Source organism: Silurus aristotelis (assembly GCF_946808225.1).
Source record: "Silurus aristotelis genome assembly, chromosome: 14".
Classification (NCBI taxonomy): domain Eukaryota; kingdom Metazoa; phylum Chordata; class Actinopteri; order Siluriformes; family Siluridae; genus Silurus; species Silurus aristotelis.
The window spans coordinates 22,635,457-22,650,765 of record NC_139587.1 but is presented as its reverse complement, the minus strand read 5'-3'; the positions used below and the strand labels follow the sequence as shown (position 1 = coordinate 22,650,765).

Genomic DNA, 15,309 nt, shown 5'->3' with positions numbered 1-15,309 from the left:
TTTTCCTGACATAACTGTTAATGAAGTCCATTGGTAAGCAAATATAGTTCTAATCTTCCCACAGATTTGGAACTGGAATGTGGTCTAGACTCTTACTAGGCCAAATCCTGATGGATTTTCATTTTTATTTTTTATTTTTCTCCAGGACTTGCTTTGATGGTAAACATTTTATGATTCTGGGTATGTTGGTATATCCTTATACATACCTAAATAAAAAAAACAACAGCCAGAATGTGAAATATGAAGCTTCTAATAGTCTCAACAACAAAGTCGGGTGTATCAATACTTTTGTCCATCTATTATATATCTCTTGGCCTGCAATTATGATGAACCGGCGTAACCTCCACGGTCCTATAAAGTGCCTGATTCTGTCTGTTGTTACTTTGAAAAGATAAGCTTTAAGTAGAACATCCACTCTCACCATAATAATCAGATGAAGGAACATTAATCTCCCTGTGGTGAAAAAGCCACATAAAGTCTCCCTCCTGAAGAATATTCAAGATTGAAGTGTAGAAGTGTTTTTGTAATAGCTGTATGTGCTTGTGTGTTGGGGGCCGAGGGAGAGGTATTCCCCAACACTACACAAAATTTCTTACAAAGAAGTTACAGAATGAAATGAATGGCAACAAACAACGACCGTCTAATGTTTCAACATTAATCATTGGCTTTTGTAACATGAAAAATCTGTGGAAACACATGAAACTCCCAGCTAATGTCTCCAACCCTGTAGCTAGTCTCTGGTCTGATGAGCTGCATTTAGCTAAATAATTAGCATAAATGCATGTGATTAGATAAACAGCAACTGGTTCATGTTAGAAAAACCAGAGATGCTGAACTATGGGCAGTTTATTGATATGTTAACTGCTTTTTTTTTTGTGTACAATATCTTCCCCAAATCTCCACTTCAGCCCGGGAAAAAATTAATAAAAATACTCTGCATCTGGATCTGCATCATTCTGCTAGTTAATGATTCCAGGTCTCGACTCTAAGATATGTTGAGGCAGGATAAAAACCAAGGACATGCTGTTCCTTAAGGCAGCCTTAAAGCAAAATGCAAAAGTTCCTTCGGTGTACACTTTAATGTCTCATTATTCTACTTAGCCATGCTCAGGTCTGGGGGAAAAAAAGAGCCACAGAACAAAAAGAGCTTCATGAAGCGCTCGACTTTCTCCATTACAGCATGGCCTCAGGAGGTCGAAAACAAGACTGAGTGCTGAAACCAGCGGTACAATCCGAGAAAGAGCCACTGGGGCACCATAACACGACTGCCTCGCTCTGCTCTTACAGCTAATGCAAAATGTGGTTAGAAGAAAACCTCCTTAACCACTACTAGTTAGATAAAACACTTAATACGTCAACAACTAAACAAACCCAAACAATTCAAGTTTGTATGCAAAATTCCTTTTGAAATAAGAAACATTAAACAGTTCTAATGTCTCTGAGTCAAATCATCAACAAAACAACTAATTGCCCATTTTTTGCCCATTGACCCTGTCAATCAGACTGAAACTAACCAATCATATACCAGTGTATGAGCTTATACATGGAATAAATCTTTACTGGGTGGAAAAAAAAATCGGAACTATCTGTAACATATTGAATTGCATAGCATCATATTTTTTATAAAATTAACAAGGATTTTGTTTTTTGTTTTTTTTAGAAAAAAGTAAAATTTTATTGCTGAAATTGCATACAAGAATATCAGTGAAAACTAAACCCATTTAGTGCATTTAATCTGCCCACTGCAGAGGGACTTTTTGAAAGCACTGTGTTTGGTCCATGGGAAACACAAGGCTCAGTGTTAAGTTAAATGGACAAAACGAAGCATGTTTGCCTTAATCAACTTTTGTAATCATATTTACTATCATGTGACCTACAAGTGACCAAATGCATTCTAATAATATTCACAACAAATTACCAGTAGAGACCACATTAAAGGCTCAAACTAAACAGCGAGGGGTAGAGGAGAAGATTCAGGCAGGGCGTTTCTAAAGGTTGGAATCATTTACAAACTAAAGCATAAAGAATACGCAGTAAAGTGCGATTACCGTTTTTAAAGTAACTTGAAATAGATTTTTATATTTTTATTCATTATTAGCTGCTGATAAATAGACGGATTTAGTGTGTGGAAAATTTCAAGCAGCTTTTACGGAGAAATGAAAACCACATCACGATCTTGTGAGATTAAATAAATAAATACGAGTGAGAATAATTACGAGTTTCATTAAAGGAACTAATAGTTTCCCATAATCTGCGGAGGGACTTTTTGAACGCAACTGTATTTGTATTTTGATGCAATATTGCAATCAATCACAGATATTCTTGTAGGCAATTTTAGCAATGAAAAGGGTATTGTTTCTAAAAATAAAAAAAATTTAAACAAATCAACAAATACTTGTTCATTTTAAGAGCCCGATTAAAAAATAAAATAACATTTTTTTACTTTATATTCCGATTAATCGGTGAAATAATCATGAGGATACTTAAATACTAATATAAATTAATAGCAGCAGCTAGATAAAGGAAGGAAAGAAGGAAGAAAGGAAGGAAGGAAGAAAGGCAGGCAGGCAGGCAGGCTCATGTCTGCTTCACTATAGAATGTATCGATCCAACAATGTGATATTCACAGTGTGAGTAAAATCACACTAAAGACTGGTTCTACATCCATCTTTCTAGTTTGTTTGGCAAAAAAATAGAAAACTATTCCCTTCCCAATTGTCCTAAACAATTTATTTTAGCACCTTTGAAACAGACCACCACATGCATGCTATATTTACACAGTCTATATGGTATATACTCACCTCTTTAGCTTTCTGCTTCAGCCGAGCTTGCTCGGGATCTTCTTGCCTGGAGCGACTCTGCAGAACACATGTTAGAATTAGACACAGATTTATCATTCAGATTCAAAACTTCAGTCTTCAGCTTGAACATTTTGACACAGTTGCCGAAAGTCTTGAAGGTCTGAAGTGCAAACAATCAAAGCGTCAGAAAGTTTGTCTCTAGATGAAAGCTTGCTATATAATTAAGTCGGGTTGTGCATATCGGTCAGCTGAACTCACAAACAAACCGTAAAGAGCAACACAACAGCAATTATTTCCAGGCTGACAGCTCAATTAGACGAGTGCTTAATTAGAAGAGGGACGCAGCGCTGGAGGTATAACAAAGGAGGCTGAGGACCGGGACGCTACCATCCTCACGTCCTCAGCATCGCTGCGCTTTAAGTCGATTTAATTGCTTGTGTTTTTATTTGCACGCCTTCTCCTGTGGAGCATCCTGAAACAACCCTGGACTTTAGGAGTTTATGGAGCAAAACCTGAGCGAGAAAGAAGGCATGCTGGGAGAATTAAAAGCTAGCTGCTTGCTAATTTAAAATGTTGATGGGAAATTGTAGCTATCGGAGTGCGTCTCGTCGGAGGATGCAGTGTCTGTGGAAAGTTTGGAAACACCTACTTTTGAATGGTTTATAAAAGAGACAGGTTATTTCTGTTTATATAAAACAAACTAAGGAAAAGAAGAACTATGGGGAACTATGCTCTTACAGAAGAGCTTAGGGGAACAGAGGAACAGACACAAGAAGATGGTAGCAGAAAACTGAACCAACATGGCAACCATTCTGTCTGGACTGTAGCGAATTGAAAGTCCAACTTCAGCATAGAACAAGACAATGCTCAGAAGAGTACGTCCAAGCTCTGTAAGCATTAAACACAGAGCAAACAGTTGCTGATGCTATTGAACTGCACTGGGATGAACTGAAGCACAAAGTCAGGAAGAAATCTCCAACTAGTAAAAAACACGCAAGTTTTACAAGAGGCATATCAACGTGCTTCAGCTTAATGTTTGCAGAAATTAACTATCCAGAAGCTGTTATTCATGCTATGGGAGGATTTTTCGAAAGAAAGTAAACTGTAATGTGTACATTTACACCCATCAGGCATAACATTATCAAGTAAATAACACTGATTATCTCTTCACCATGGTGCCTGTTAGTGGGCGGGATTTATTAGGCAGCAAGTGAACATTTTGTCCTCAAAGTTGACGTGTTATCAGCAGGAAAAATGGGCAAGCGTAAGGATTCGACTAGGGCCAAATTGTGATGGCAAGACAACTGGGTCAGAGCATCTCCAAAACTGCAGCTTTTGTGGGCTGTTCCTGGTCTGCAGTGGTCAGTATCTATCAAAAGTGGCCCAAGGAAGGAACCGGCGACAGGGTCGTGGGTGACCGAGGCGCATTGATGCACGTGGGGAGCGAAGGCTGGTCTGCTTGGACTCATCCAACAGACGAGCTCCTGTAACTCAAACTGCTGAAGAAGTTATTGGATTTAGTGCTCGATGGGACAGAACTGCTTTGGCAGCAAAAGGGGACCAACACAATATTAGGCAGGTGGTCAATGTTATGCCTGATCGGTGTATATATATATTTATTTCTTTGGCTAAAGTAAATCTTCATACTATTACATTATGAGTTTGTTGTCTCTTAAAAAACGATAACAGAATAGGTGTTTCCAAACTTCAGCTACGCTGTATATGTAAATACATTTCCAAACCTTTTAGACATTTTTTAGGATCATTATGCACTGAAGAGATGCATCTCTCTGACCAGATCCGTCATGTGAGGGTTGACCTTCTGTACGTTTCCTAATATCCACAAATCATCTCTGGAGCTCAACCAGAGTGACAATCGATTTCTGGCCACCAAGGTTTTTTTTTTGTTTTTGTTTTTTTGCCAGATTGCCAAGAGTCCTGGTTGTCCCATACCTCTTACATTTTAAGCATTACCGAGGCCACTCTGCTCATAGGAACCTTTAATTCAGCAGAAATGTTTATTTGCCCCGAGACAAGCTCTGCATCCAGATTCTTTGACTTCATGATTGTTTTTTTGCTACGATACTCTAATATATCCAGCTGTTAGAACTCATATAAACAGCTGTGTTTTGTCCCAAACCATGCTCATCAATTGAATTTGCCACATCTAGACTCCATTCAAAGTGTTGAAACATCTCTGAAGACCCAGAGTTATGGGATACATCACAGTGCCATTTCATCATTGTGAAAAGGTCTCAATTATTAAATCAGTGAGACACTTAAGTTTTTTCTTTTTTAAAAATAATTTAACAATGAAAAAGGAAAGTTGGTCTCTGCGTCAGAATGACAGAAGTATGAAGTGCATTTTAGCTAAAAAATAAATAAATAAAGCGGTCCGAATACCTTGAGATCACTGCACACTGTACGCGCTTCAAACTATGATTTGGTGAAGGCCCACTCTTGTTTGTAAAGATCATGCATCCACATACTTAACCATACCATGTAGCAGATATAAACAACATTCATTTGTTAGTTCTCATGCTGGAAAATGTAAAATTAGATCTTTCCATTGAGCGGAACAAAACCCTGACACTGAAGGTTCCTCCAAAAATCTACAATCGCCTTTGAGAAAACTTATCAAACACCATATTAATTAAAAAAAAGAAATGATAACAGGATGCCAATGTTCATCTCGGACTGGAGACGTGCGTGAGAAGCAGAACCTACTTTGGCCACTTTCAGTAGGATCTCTCGCTCCTCGTCGTCTTTGCGCTGCTTCTCCATCTTCTCCAGCTGCTCGAAGAACTTCAGCTGCGTCCTCACATCCGACGTCTGCTCGTGGTGCTCTTCATCCTGAAGCAGGAAAAACCATCCTTATCATCATGTACACACTCCACCTCCACATTGTGCTGCGCTGCCCTTTCATCTGGCGTCTAAACTTCTGCTCTAAACTTTTTGCTGATTTCTCGCGCGTGCGACTGAAGTGAGGAGAAGTTAGTAGGTCACCCTGAGTTAATGGGATAATTGTTTGTTTCGCTGAGCATCTCCGAGGCAGCCCCCGACACACTCGCTGCCAAGGCTCTGTTCTTACTTCTCACTTAAAGTGGTATAAGAACCAAAGCAAGGCAGCGCACGACGGAACGAACACAAACACACACACACTTCTGAAGCTGTAGCCTGGTAGCAGCAGTGCTCTCTGCCTCTCATCAAACTTCGCTCTAGATCTGTGTGTGTGTGTGTGTGTGTGTGTGCGTGTATGTGTGTGTGTTGCAGCTGTGCTCGCTGGTAGGGCAAGTTTTCCTGTCACTGCTCAAGTGTGCCCCGCTTTTAGAATAGCAGGTAAATGACTCAACCCTCTCGGCACTTTTCTTTCCATCAAGTGCTAAACTATAAACTAACTACAAAACAATACTCTCAGCTTGTCTCACACACACACACCCAAGGGAATTTTTTTCCCCTTGAAGTCTACCAGTAAATTGTAATTTAAATAATTTTCCTATACTGATAAATGAATATGTTTGAAACGCTTCTCGGGGTGAGATCATTAACACAGCTGCTGTTATGACAGGGGGGGTGACGGTGTTCATTGTAGAAAGTTTAGAACGCGATACCTCAAGTCACTGCAGAATTCTGATCTTTGTGTCACGGGTTGCTTTTCTCAGATATTTCATAAGTATAAATCTAATTTAAAAAAAAAAGATTTCACAAACTCCTTACGTCTGACTTCCCTCAAAATGACACTGGATCCGAAGAAAAATCCTAACACAAACGCAACATTAGAACGAGTGAGATTACAGGCAGTGGTACTGTTTAAGCTGCTGTTATAATTAACACGGATTTATCAAGCTACTTTTGAGCATTTCGGTTCGGTGTACATATGCAACGAATGCAATCCTTTTTGCGTGCGGAACAAAGCTAAACTCTGAGTTACCTCAGGAACGTATTAAGTAGGCCTGAAGTAAATCGATTACAACAATGCATAAAGGTAAATTATTTGCCTCGTTGCTTTGTTTAGTCCATTTAACTACACAAAGAGCACTGTGTTTCCACACAGACCATTATTACTGATGCACCACCTGCTAAACTAGGAAGCGCTCTCTACAGGTAAACGCTATGGAAGACCAATTCTGCCACATTCAAATGTTTGCCTAATGACTTTATTTCTTGCAATTCCAACTTTATTTTAGCCAATCTGGCAGCATCCCTCCTCTGTAGTGGCAAAAAGCTTTACTTCTGAAAATAAAACAGGCTACAATCAGTAGAATTGCATTGAAACTAAGCCTTGAATCCCTGAAGAGAACTCTGTCTAACAATCAGCTCTGGAGGAGACAGAATAAGACAGATGAAGCATAGGAGCCTCGTTCATTCACCAACAGCTTCAAAATTCAGGCCCACAACATGGTTACCGTTGGATGCACCAGAAATGTTAGACGTTTTTGAGAAATTTAGTCGCATTTGCGAGAAAAAAAAAGTTGGAATTGGGCAAACTTTTTTTTTTTTATGTGGTGGAAAACAGGCTTCCATACAACACAGAAGATGCTGCAGGATGACAAATGGAGGAACAGAGAGAAAACAGCGAGGGGCGAGGAGCAGATTCGGAGTGAACAACACAACAGAAAGTCTCCCAAGTACAGAATCAATTCAAAACAATAAATAAAGAAAATAATGCGTTCACCACTTTTTTTTCCTTTTCTTTCTTTCTTTCTTTCTTTCTTTCTTTCTTTCTTTTTTTTTTTAAGTCATTTGAAATGGATTTTTTTATATTTTTATGTATGATTTTCTTATTTATATATTTATATTATGATGTAATATGGCAATTATATGCACTAAATGGGTTTAGTTTTTACAGATTGCAAATTCAGCAATAAAAATGTAAATGTTTCTAAAAAGAAAACCAATTACTGGTTTAGTATATGAGACAAGTCTGATTTTCTCTTGAATATTTAGTGTTGTTCTTAAATAAAGAAAAAGTACACTAACAAAGTCTTTTCTACACACACACACACACACACACACACACACACACACACACTCGTAATTAAATTGTTTTTCATTGATAAAAATGTAATTGAATCAATTTAATATGTGAAACTTTATTCGATTAATCAATATAATAAAGTGTATTGCATGAATTAATTCTACATTACAATTTTTATAAAAGATTACAAAATATATACATTATTTAACCAAGCAGGCATTTTATTTAAATTTGTTTTAACAACGCAAACTGTTCATGTTCACAAATGTTAATAATAATAATAATAAACTGCATTAATTTTATGGCTTGCATTTCTTCCTCTAACTGTATTGAAATTGTTCTGGAACGTGGCTGTTGTGTACTGTTACGCCCCTAACGGACAGCGATTCCAATGCTTCCAAAATGAATATTTGATCAGTGGACTAAATCTGAATAACGTGCTCGTACGGATCACTCGGACACGCCCACATATCACTCTGATTGGCTCTTACCTTGCAGGGGTCCGTTCGGTGTCGCGCGAGCGCAGAGACGTTTTCCAGCGTGGCACGGAGCCTGGCCTCAGTGGCGTTAGATACCAAACTCACCACGTCTGCAAACACCTCGTTCACACCAAACCCACGTGCTGCAGAGAGAGAGAGAGAGAGAGAGAGAGAGAGAGAGAGAGAGAGAGAGAGACACAGAGGAAAAAGAGAAAGATAGAGGGGGAGAGAGAGGAAAAAGAGAAAGAGAGTGAAAGACAGAAGGAAAGAGAAACAGAGAGGAAATAGAAAAAGATGTAGGAAAAGGGAGAAAGAGAAAGAAAGGGAGATTGGAAAAAGAGAAAAAGAAAAAGCAAGAGCGAGGAGAAAAAGTGAAAGCAGGGAAAAAGAGCGAGAGAGAATAGATTAACACCTGCGAATGCTTAAGGGAAGGAATTAAACAGCTTGACATGACTTCTGAGAACAAGAGAAATCTTTCATCATCACGCTCTGCTGCAGTGTGTCTGTTCACACCTCACACCACTGACCAGCTGAGATGCAGACAAACGTTTATATATCATCAACATAGTGAAGGTTAAAGCATTGAGTGTTATTAAAGCATACTAAATGTTGTGTCGGACTAAAAACCAAAACATCTGCTCTTTTTTGTACAAACACCTTTGAAACCTGTAAACCCTAACGGCTGGGTTCTGTAAAAACATGATTAAAAATGATTAAAGCCATTTAGACACCCCCCGCCAAAAAAAAAAGCCAGTAACTGAACATTTTGCAACTTTACAGTTATAAAATGGTTTATATAGTTTATAACTAGCAGGTGACGAGTTGACTGTGTTGCTTGTAGTTTGCCTATTGTGGATGTCTTTTTTCAAAAGGATACTGGATTAAAAAACAAACAAACATAACACTCCATGTAAAATAGTGCTGAACTTTATAACTAAAATAAAAAGAACTACTGCATCATAAAAATGTGCTACATGAAATAAATATTAACATATTTTAAATGATATTATAAATAGAATTATATGACTAATAAATAATAAAGATATTATAGCGTTTTTCATGCGGCGTTAGTGATCTGCCTCTAGAGGCCACTCTCGTAATGACAGCCGACCTTCACAGCCCTTCCAGCAACAGACGCTGTCCAGAAAAACTATCGGTATGGATGTTTGCCAATATTCGATAGTTCCAACAATCAACTATCCCTGCCGATTAATCAGTAAAACCATTGACTACTATTTGTATACATTGGTGGTTCTATCCAATCAGATTTCTACTGTCACATTACATGTTGCTGGGGTCAAAGGAATCTGGCGTAAGGCCAGCAGTCATCAACCTTTGACTCAAACAATCAGACTGCGATTTGGCAAGCGTCCAGTTACGTCTGCATTTTCACGTCCTTCGATTGGATGGTCAGAAAGCGTGCTAGTCAGAGCTCACGAACTGCATCCGTAGCAAACTGCACAAGCTCAGATATACAGTGGGTACGGAAAGTATTCAGACCCCCTTAAATTTTTCACTCTTTGTTATATTGCAGCCATTTGCTAAAATCATTTAGGTTCATTCTTCTTCCTCATGAATGTACACACAGCTCCCCATATTGACAGAAAAACACAGAATTGTTGACATTGTTGCAGATTTATTAAAAAAGAAAAACTGAAATATCACATGGTCCTAAGTATTCAGACCCTTTGCTGTGACACTCATATATTTAACTCAGGTGCTTTCCATTTCTTCTGATCATCCTTGAGATGGTTCTACACCTTCATTTGAGTCCAGCTGTGTTTGATGATACTGATTGGACTTGATTAGGAAAGCCACACACCTGTCTATATAAGACCTTCCAGATCACAATGCATGTCAGAGCAAATGAGAATCATGAGGTCAAAGGAACTGCCTGAAGAGCTCAGAGACAGAATTGTGGCAAGGCACAGATCTGGCCAAGGTTACAAAAAGATTTCTGCTGCACTTAAGGTTCCTAAGAGCACAGTGGCCTCCATAATCCTCAAATGGAAGACGTTTGGGACGACCAGAACCCTTCCTAGAGCTGGCCGTCCGGCCAAACTGAGCTATCGGGGGAGAAGAGCCTTGGTGAGAGAGGTAAAGAAGAACCCAAAGATCACTGTGGCTGAACTCCAGAGATGCAGTCAGGAGATGGGAGAAAGTTGTAGAAAGTCAACCATTACTGCAGCCCTCCACCAGTCGGGGCTTTATGGCAGAGTGGCCCGACGGAAGCCTCTCCTCAGTGTAAGACACATGAACGCCTGCATGGAGTTTGCTAAAAAACACCTGAAGGACTCCAAGATGGTGAGAAATAAGATTCTCTGGTCTGATGGGACCAAAATAGAACATTTTGGCCTTAATTCTAAGCGGTATGTGTGGAGAAAACCAGGCACTGCTCATCACCTGTCCAATACAGTCCCAACAGTGAAGCATGGTGGTGGCAGCATCATGCTGTGGGGGTGTTTTTCAGCTGCAGGGACAGGACGACTGGTTGCAATCGAGGGAAAGATGAATGCGGCCAAGTACAGGGATATCCTGGACAAAAACCTTCTCCAGAGTGCTCTGGACCTCAGACTGGGCCGAAGGTTTACCTTCCAACAAGACAATGACCCTAAGCACACAGCTAAAATAACGAAGGAGTGGCTTCACAACAACTCCGTGACTGTTCTTGAATGGCCCAGCCAGAGCCCTGACTTAAACCCAATTGAGCATCTCTGGAGAGACCTAAAAATGGCTGTCCACCAACGTTTACCATCCAACCTGACAGAACTGGAGAGGACCTGCAAGGAGGAATGGCAGAGGATCCCCAAATCCAGGTGTGAAAGACTTGTTGCATCTTTCCCAAAAAGACTCCTGGCTGTATTAGATCAAAAGGGGGCTTCTACTAAATACTGAGCAAAGGGTTTGAATACTTAGGACCATGTGATATTTCAGTTTTTCTTTTTTAATAAATCTGCAACAATGTCAACAATTCTGTTTTTCTGTCAGTATGGGGTGCTATGTGTACATTCATGAGGAAGAAGAATGAACCTAAATGATTTTAGCAAATGGCTGCAATATAACAAAGAGTGAAAAATTTAAGGGGGTCTCAATACATTCCGTACCCACTGTATATGGATTTAATAGCTGTTTTTTCATTCCACAATGGCTGACAGAGGAGAAGAAATTAATTTGGTCACAGATACATTTACAGTATCTCACAAACGTGAGTGCTCTCCTCACATCTCATCAACAATTTTTCTTTTAATGAAATCAAAGCATTTGCATAAATGTACATGTAAATATATTACATCTTTTTATAGTTTATTGTAATTACATCTTTGAATGTATTATTGACCAACAGCTTAACTCTAAACTATTTAGAAAAGTTTGTTGTTCAATAGCTTGTGTCTTTCGAATGCAAACCTTTGACAATTGATGTCATGTGACAACACAATGCATTTGTCCGGCGTCCGTAATTTAAATATGATTTGTGTGTATTTGTTGTGTTTTTCTGACTGGAACGCACCCCAGTCCTCCTCGCCATCCAGCAGTACCTGATTTTACTAAGACCCTTGTAGCTTAATGATCACAAATCACCACAAGCATCACTTTAAAATCATCTTCCCAGAAGAGTGGAAGTTATTAGAACAGCAGTAAATAATAATAATGCTGTAATTGAAAGAAATGCAGACCAGATATAATGAGTGCTTATATAACACAAGAAATAGGATGAATTAAATTATCTGAGTTGTTTTTCATCTAAAAATCATCTTCGTCCTTTGCTCCTTCCGCCCTCCTTACATACTGTATAATCTGAGTAGAATGGAATATCAGCGAACCTGTTGCGCACTGTGGAAAAGTTTCCAGAACTGTAGATCTTAAAAACTACTTGAGTAACAGCTCCACCTTGTGGTGAATACTGTGAGTGAGACTCGCAGGCCTCCTCTAGTCATCTTCATTACTGTTTATACAGTGTTTATGTTTTTCTATTTAAAAAGGTCATAAAACAATTAAGCCCAATTTCGAGAACTCCCATCGATTCTATTAAGATAATCGGTGATCATTTATTCACAAACGTGGAGAGTAAACTTTGATTTATAATTCATAAAGTGTTCTTTTTGGCTTCGCTGAAGGTTCACTTTTATGGACAAACGGGTGTGTAATACATGTTGTAATCCGTTTCTTCTCTCATCGCTGCTCGACTCACTGAGAGCATGTAGTGCACGTTTTGTGGAGGCGACCTTGTCGGGAAGACGGCCGCGGGCTCTCTCTTGGTCCAGCACACATGACAAACTGACAGAGAGGCATCAGAGGGAGGCCCATAAAGTATTCATACGCAGCCTGAGGATGCCTGAGCCTCGCTACACCGAGCACTCATTAGAGTCGGAGAGGAGCGAGAGGACAGCAGAAGTGCATTAGAAGTTTAGTGGACTAAAGGAGAGCTAAACACAGGTGAGCGGGGAGCATTCAGGGTTAGTGTAGGACGTCACAACTTGTATAGCGTGACGCTTCAATAACCGTGTCGAGGCGATGCACATGATTAGCGCGATCATTTGCACCATGTCACTAGCGATACACTCTGATGCTGCGCCGGTCCGAGAGGCTTTTAGAGAAAATAAGACACTGCGATGGAAAAAAAATAAATGAGCTGATGCTAATCTGCACTGAGCTGATGTTAAGCAGGTTTATTGTTAACACAGTTTTTTTCAGTAGCCCACTGACCCTCCACACGTTTATTATTAACTACTGTACTTCTTATCCATTTATAGTTACATTTAATGCTATAAAGCATATGAAGGGAAACGAGCATCTGTCTTGCAAACTTCCACATTCAGGGGTATATAATTTTTTTATTTCTTTGATTTATTTTTTTTTTACAATATAAATAAAGATTGTGTTATAATTATCTATCAAATATTTTGTTGAGCTTTGCCAATTTAAATAAAACGATAAATGCATAAAATAAATGCATAAAATCCTTATTTATTATAATCATACACATGCATTACTTATTACTACACTTAAAGTATTATTTTTAAAAAAGGTTATAGCTATTAAAATACTGTACATGCATCGCAGCGTGTGTATATTATATATAGAATGTATTACATTTATTTATTATAATTTAGTTTTTATAATAATTCTAATTGTTATTTATTTTAATGAATATTATACCAATATAAATCATTTTGTGCTACAGTGCATTGTTCTACTTCTGTGTTAAATATAGAGCCTAGAAATTCTTGCCGTTTTTCCTCAGTTATGTGGCTCTTACATGCTGAACCTCTGGCACATCTGGAATCCTGACTGTATTGTTATTTACAGAAACGTACTCAGCAAATTCTCACCATTAAGAATCGAGACATTTAGGTTGCAAGGATTCAACAATATGAACAGGAGAAGAGAAAGTGAACATCTGACAGAGGCTCATTAAAGTGTAGCAAAAACTTCAGCTGTGGAATTGATACAACGCCGAACTGCAGCACACCAACAGGATAAAAACTATACAGGGAACTAAAATGGCCTTTTCTGCACAGTACAAACATCATGGTGTTCACACATGAGACTGACTCAAGCCCCAGATTTTCTCACATGGCAGATACATATCTGCCATGTGAGAAAATCTGGGGCTTGAGTCAGTCTCTGGAGTGACTTCCTGGGTGTTAATACTCTGGATGGGTATCAGTAAGATGTTCTTTCAAAGCCACTGATGCACGTTTTTGTGTGAACTCTACTGGATGTTCTGCATAAAAATGCTTCACCTTCGGCTCAGTGGAAACAATTTCATTCACTCTTAATGCTCAGGGAGGCAGAATTATTGTCTCATCTGTGTGTATCTGCAGCTCCAGGCTTCAGCCATTATGATGTAGAAACGTGTGTGTGTGTGCGCGTGTGTGTGTGTATATATATATATATATATATATATATATATATATATATATATATATAAAATATTAGGGGTGTCAAAATTAACACACTAATAACGTGTTAACGCAAATTAATTTTAACGGCACAAATACATCGTAGCAATACAGCATTCGAATCTGTAAACGGTCTAATTTTATTTACATTCACTTGTAATAAAAAAAGCTTTTGTAAAATAAACAAAACAGACAGGGGGCGCTATCTGCCGTCTCTGTCTCTTCTCTTCACTGAGACAAATAAAACAACCTGAATCTCTAAAAATTTGCCTCACAGAGTTATATTTATAGAAAGAAAGCTTGAAATGTCTACTTTTAAATAAACTAATTCTCTGATTATGTAATCCGTATAAAAGTTAGAAGAAGTACAGTTTCTCTGGTGTCACCTCATTAACTGTCCGTGTGGAAACATAGCAAAAGTTTCGTTTGGTGTCCTGGTGATGTCTCATTAAAAACAAAACAATTCGTTTTAAACATTTACAAGAATATTGTCTTCATGCTCTATGTTGAGTTTTGTTTCACTAATAATTAACATTTATTTGCATAAAGCATAAATATTTATCCTGGCCATGTTAATTAATGTATCAAAAACTTGAAAAGTATTAATTTAAGTACAATTAAAACAGATAAAATGTGCGATTCAGTTGAAATTAATCACGAGTTAGCTCCTGACAATTATGCGATTAATCGTGAGTAAATATTTTAATCGATTGACAGCCCTAATTAAATACATTATATATAAAGTGCTCCTTAATGAATTAATGCGTATATTAATGTCTTTGGGGTTTCCCTACCGATCTCGAGGATGCGCTTGTGGAGCAGATTAGCCGGCAGGAACGTTTCGTCTTTGCAGGAACGGATCTGTGTGCCCACCAGCTCCGAGCCCGTGGCTAAAATACGAGCGTTCTCCTCATTAAGGTTCACACCGGCCATGGAGGCCACATCGTTGATGTCGTCATCATCCCTGAAATACATCACATACAGGATCGGTTACCTTGCCTCGAGTCACATCTAACTGCAAAGAAATAAAAACTGCAGTCTGAATTAAGATCTCTGCATAAACTATAACTGTTTTCAAAAACTAATTTCTTTAAATAATAATAATTAAAAAAAATAACTCTTAGCCCTGAGAATTATTCATCCAGTAC

General features: G+C 38.5%; 1 protein-coding gene across 5 annotated transcripts in view; it reads right to left on the bottom strand.

The window, feature by feature from the left end:
- Positions 1–15,309, bottom strand: part of LOC310736892 (transcription initiation factor TFIID subunit 4) — a 52,637-nt gene that overhangs the window by 26,527 nt on the left and 10,801 nt on the right. For all 5 annotated transcript variants that reach the window (XR_014536700.1, XR_014536701.1, XR_014536702.1 and 2 more), the window contains exons 10-13: positions 14,956–15,125; positions 8,271–8,401; positions 5,529–5,654; positions 2,802–2,858 (exon numbers count right to left, since the gene is read on the bottom strand). Coding sequence is in view for 2 of the 5 variants with exons in the window: in XM_083560854.1 (XP_083416980.1) it covers positions 2,802–2,858; positions 5,529–5,654; positions 8,271–8,401; positions 14,956–15,125 (484 nt within the window). In the remaining 3 variants the exon portion in view is untranslated. The remainder of the gene's footprint in view (positions 1–2,801; positions 2,859–5,528; positions 5,655–8,270; positions 8,402–14,955; positions 15,126–15,309) is intronic.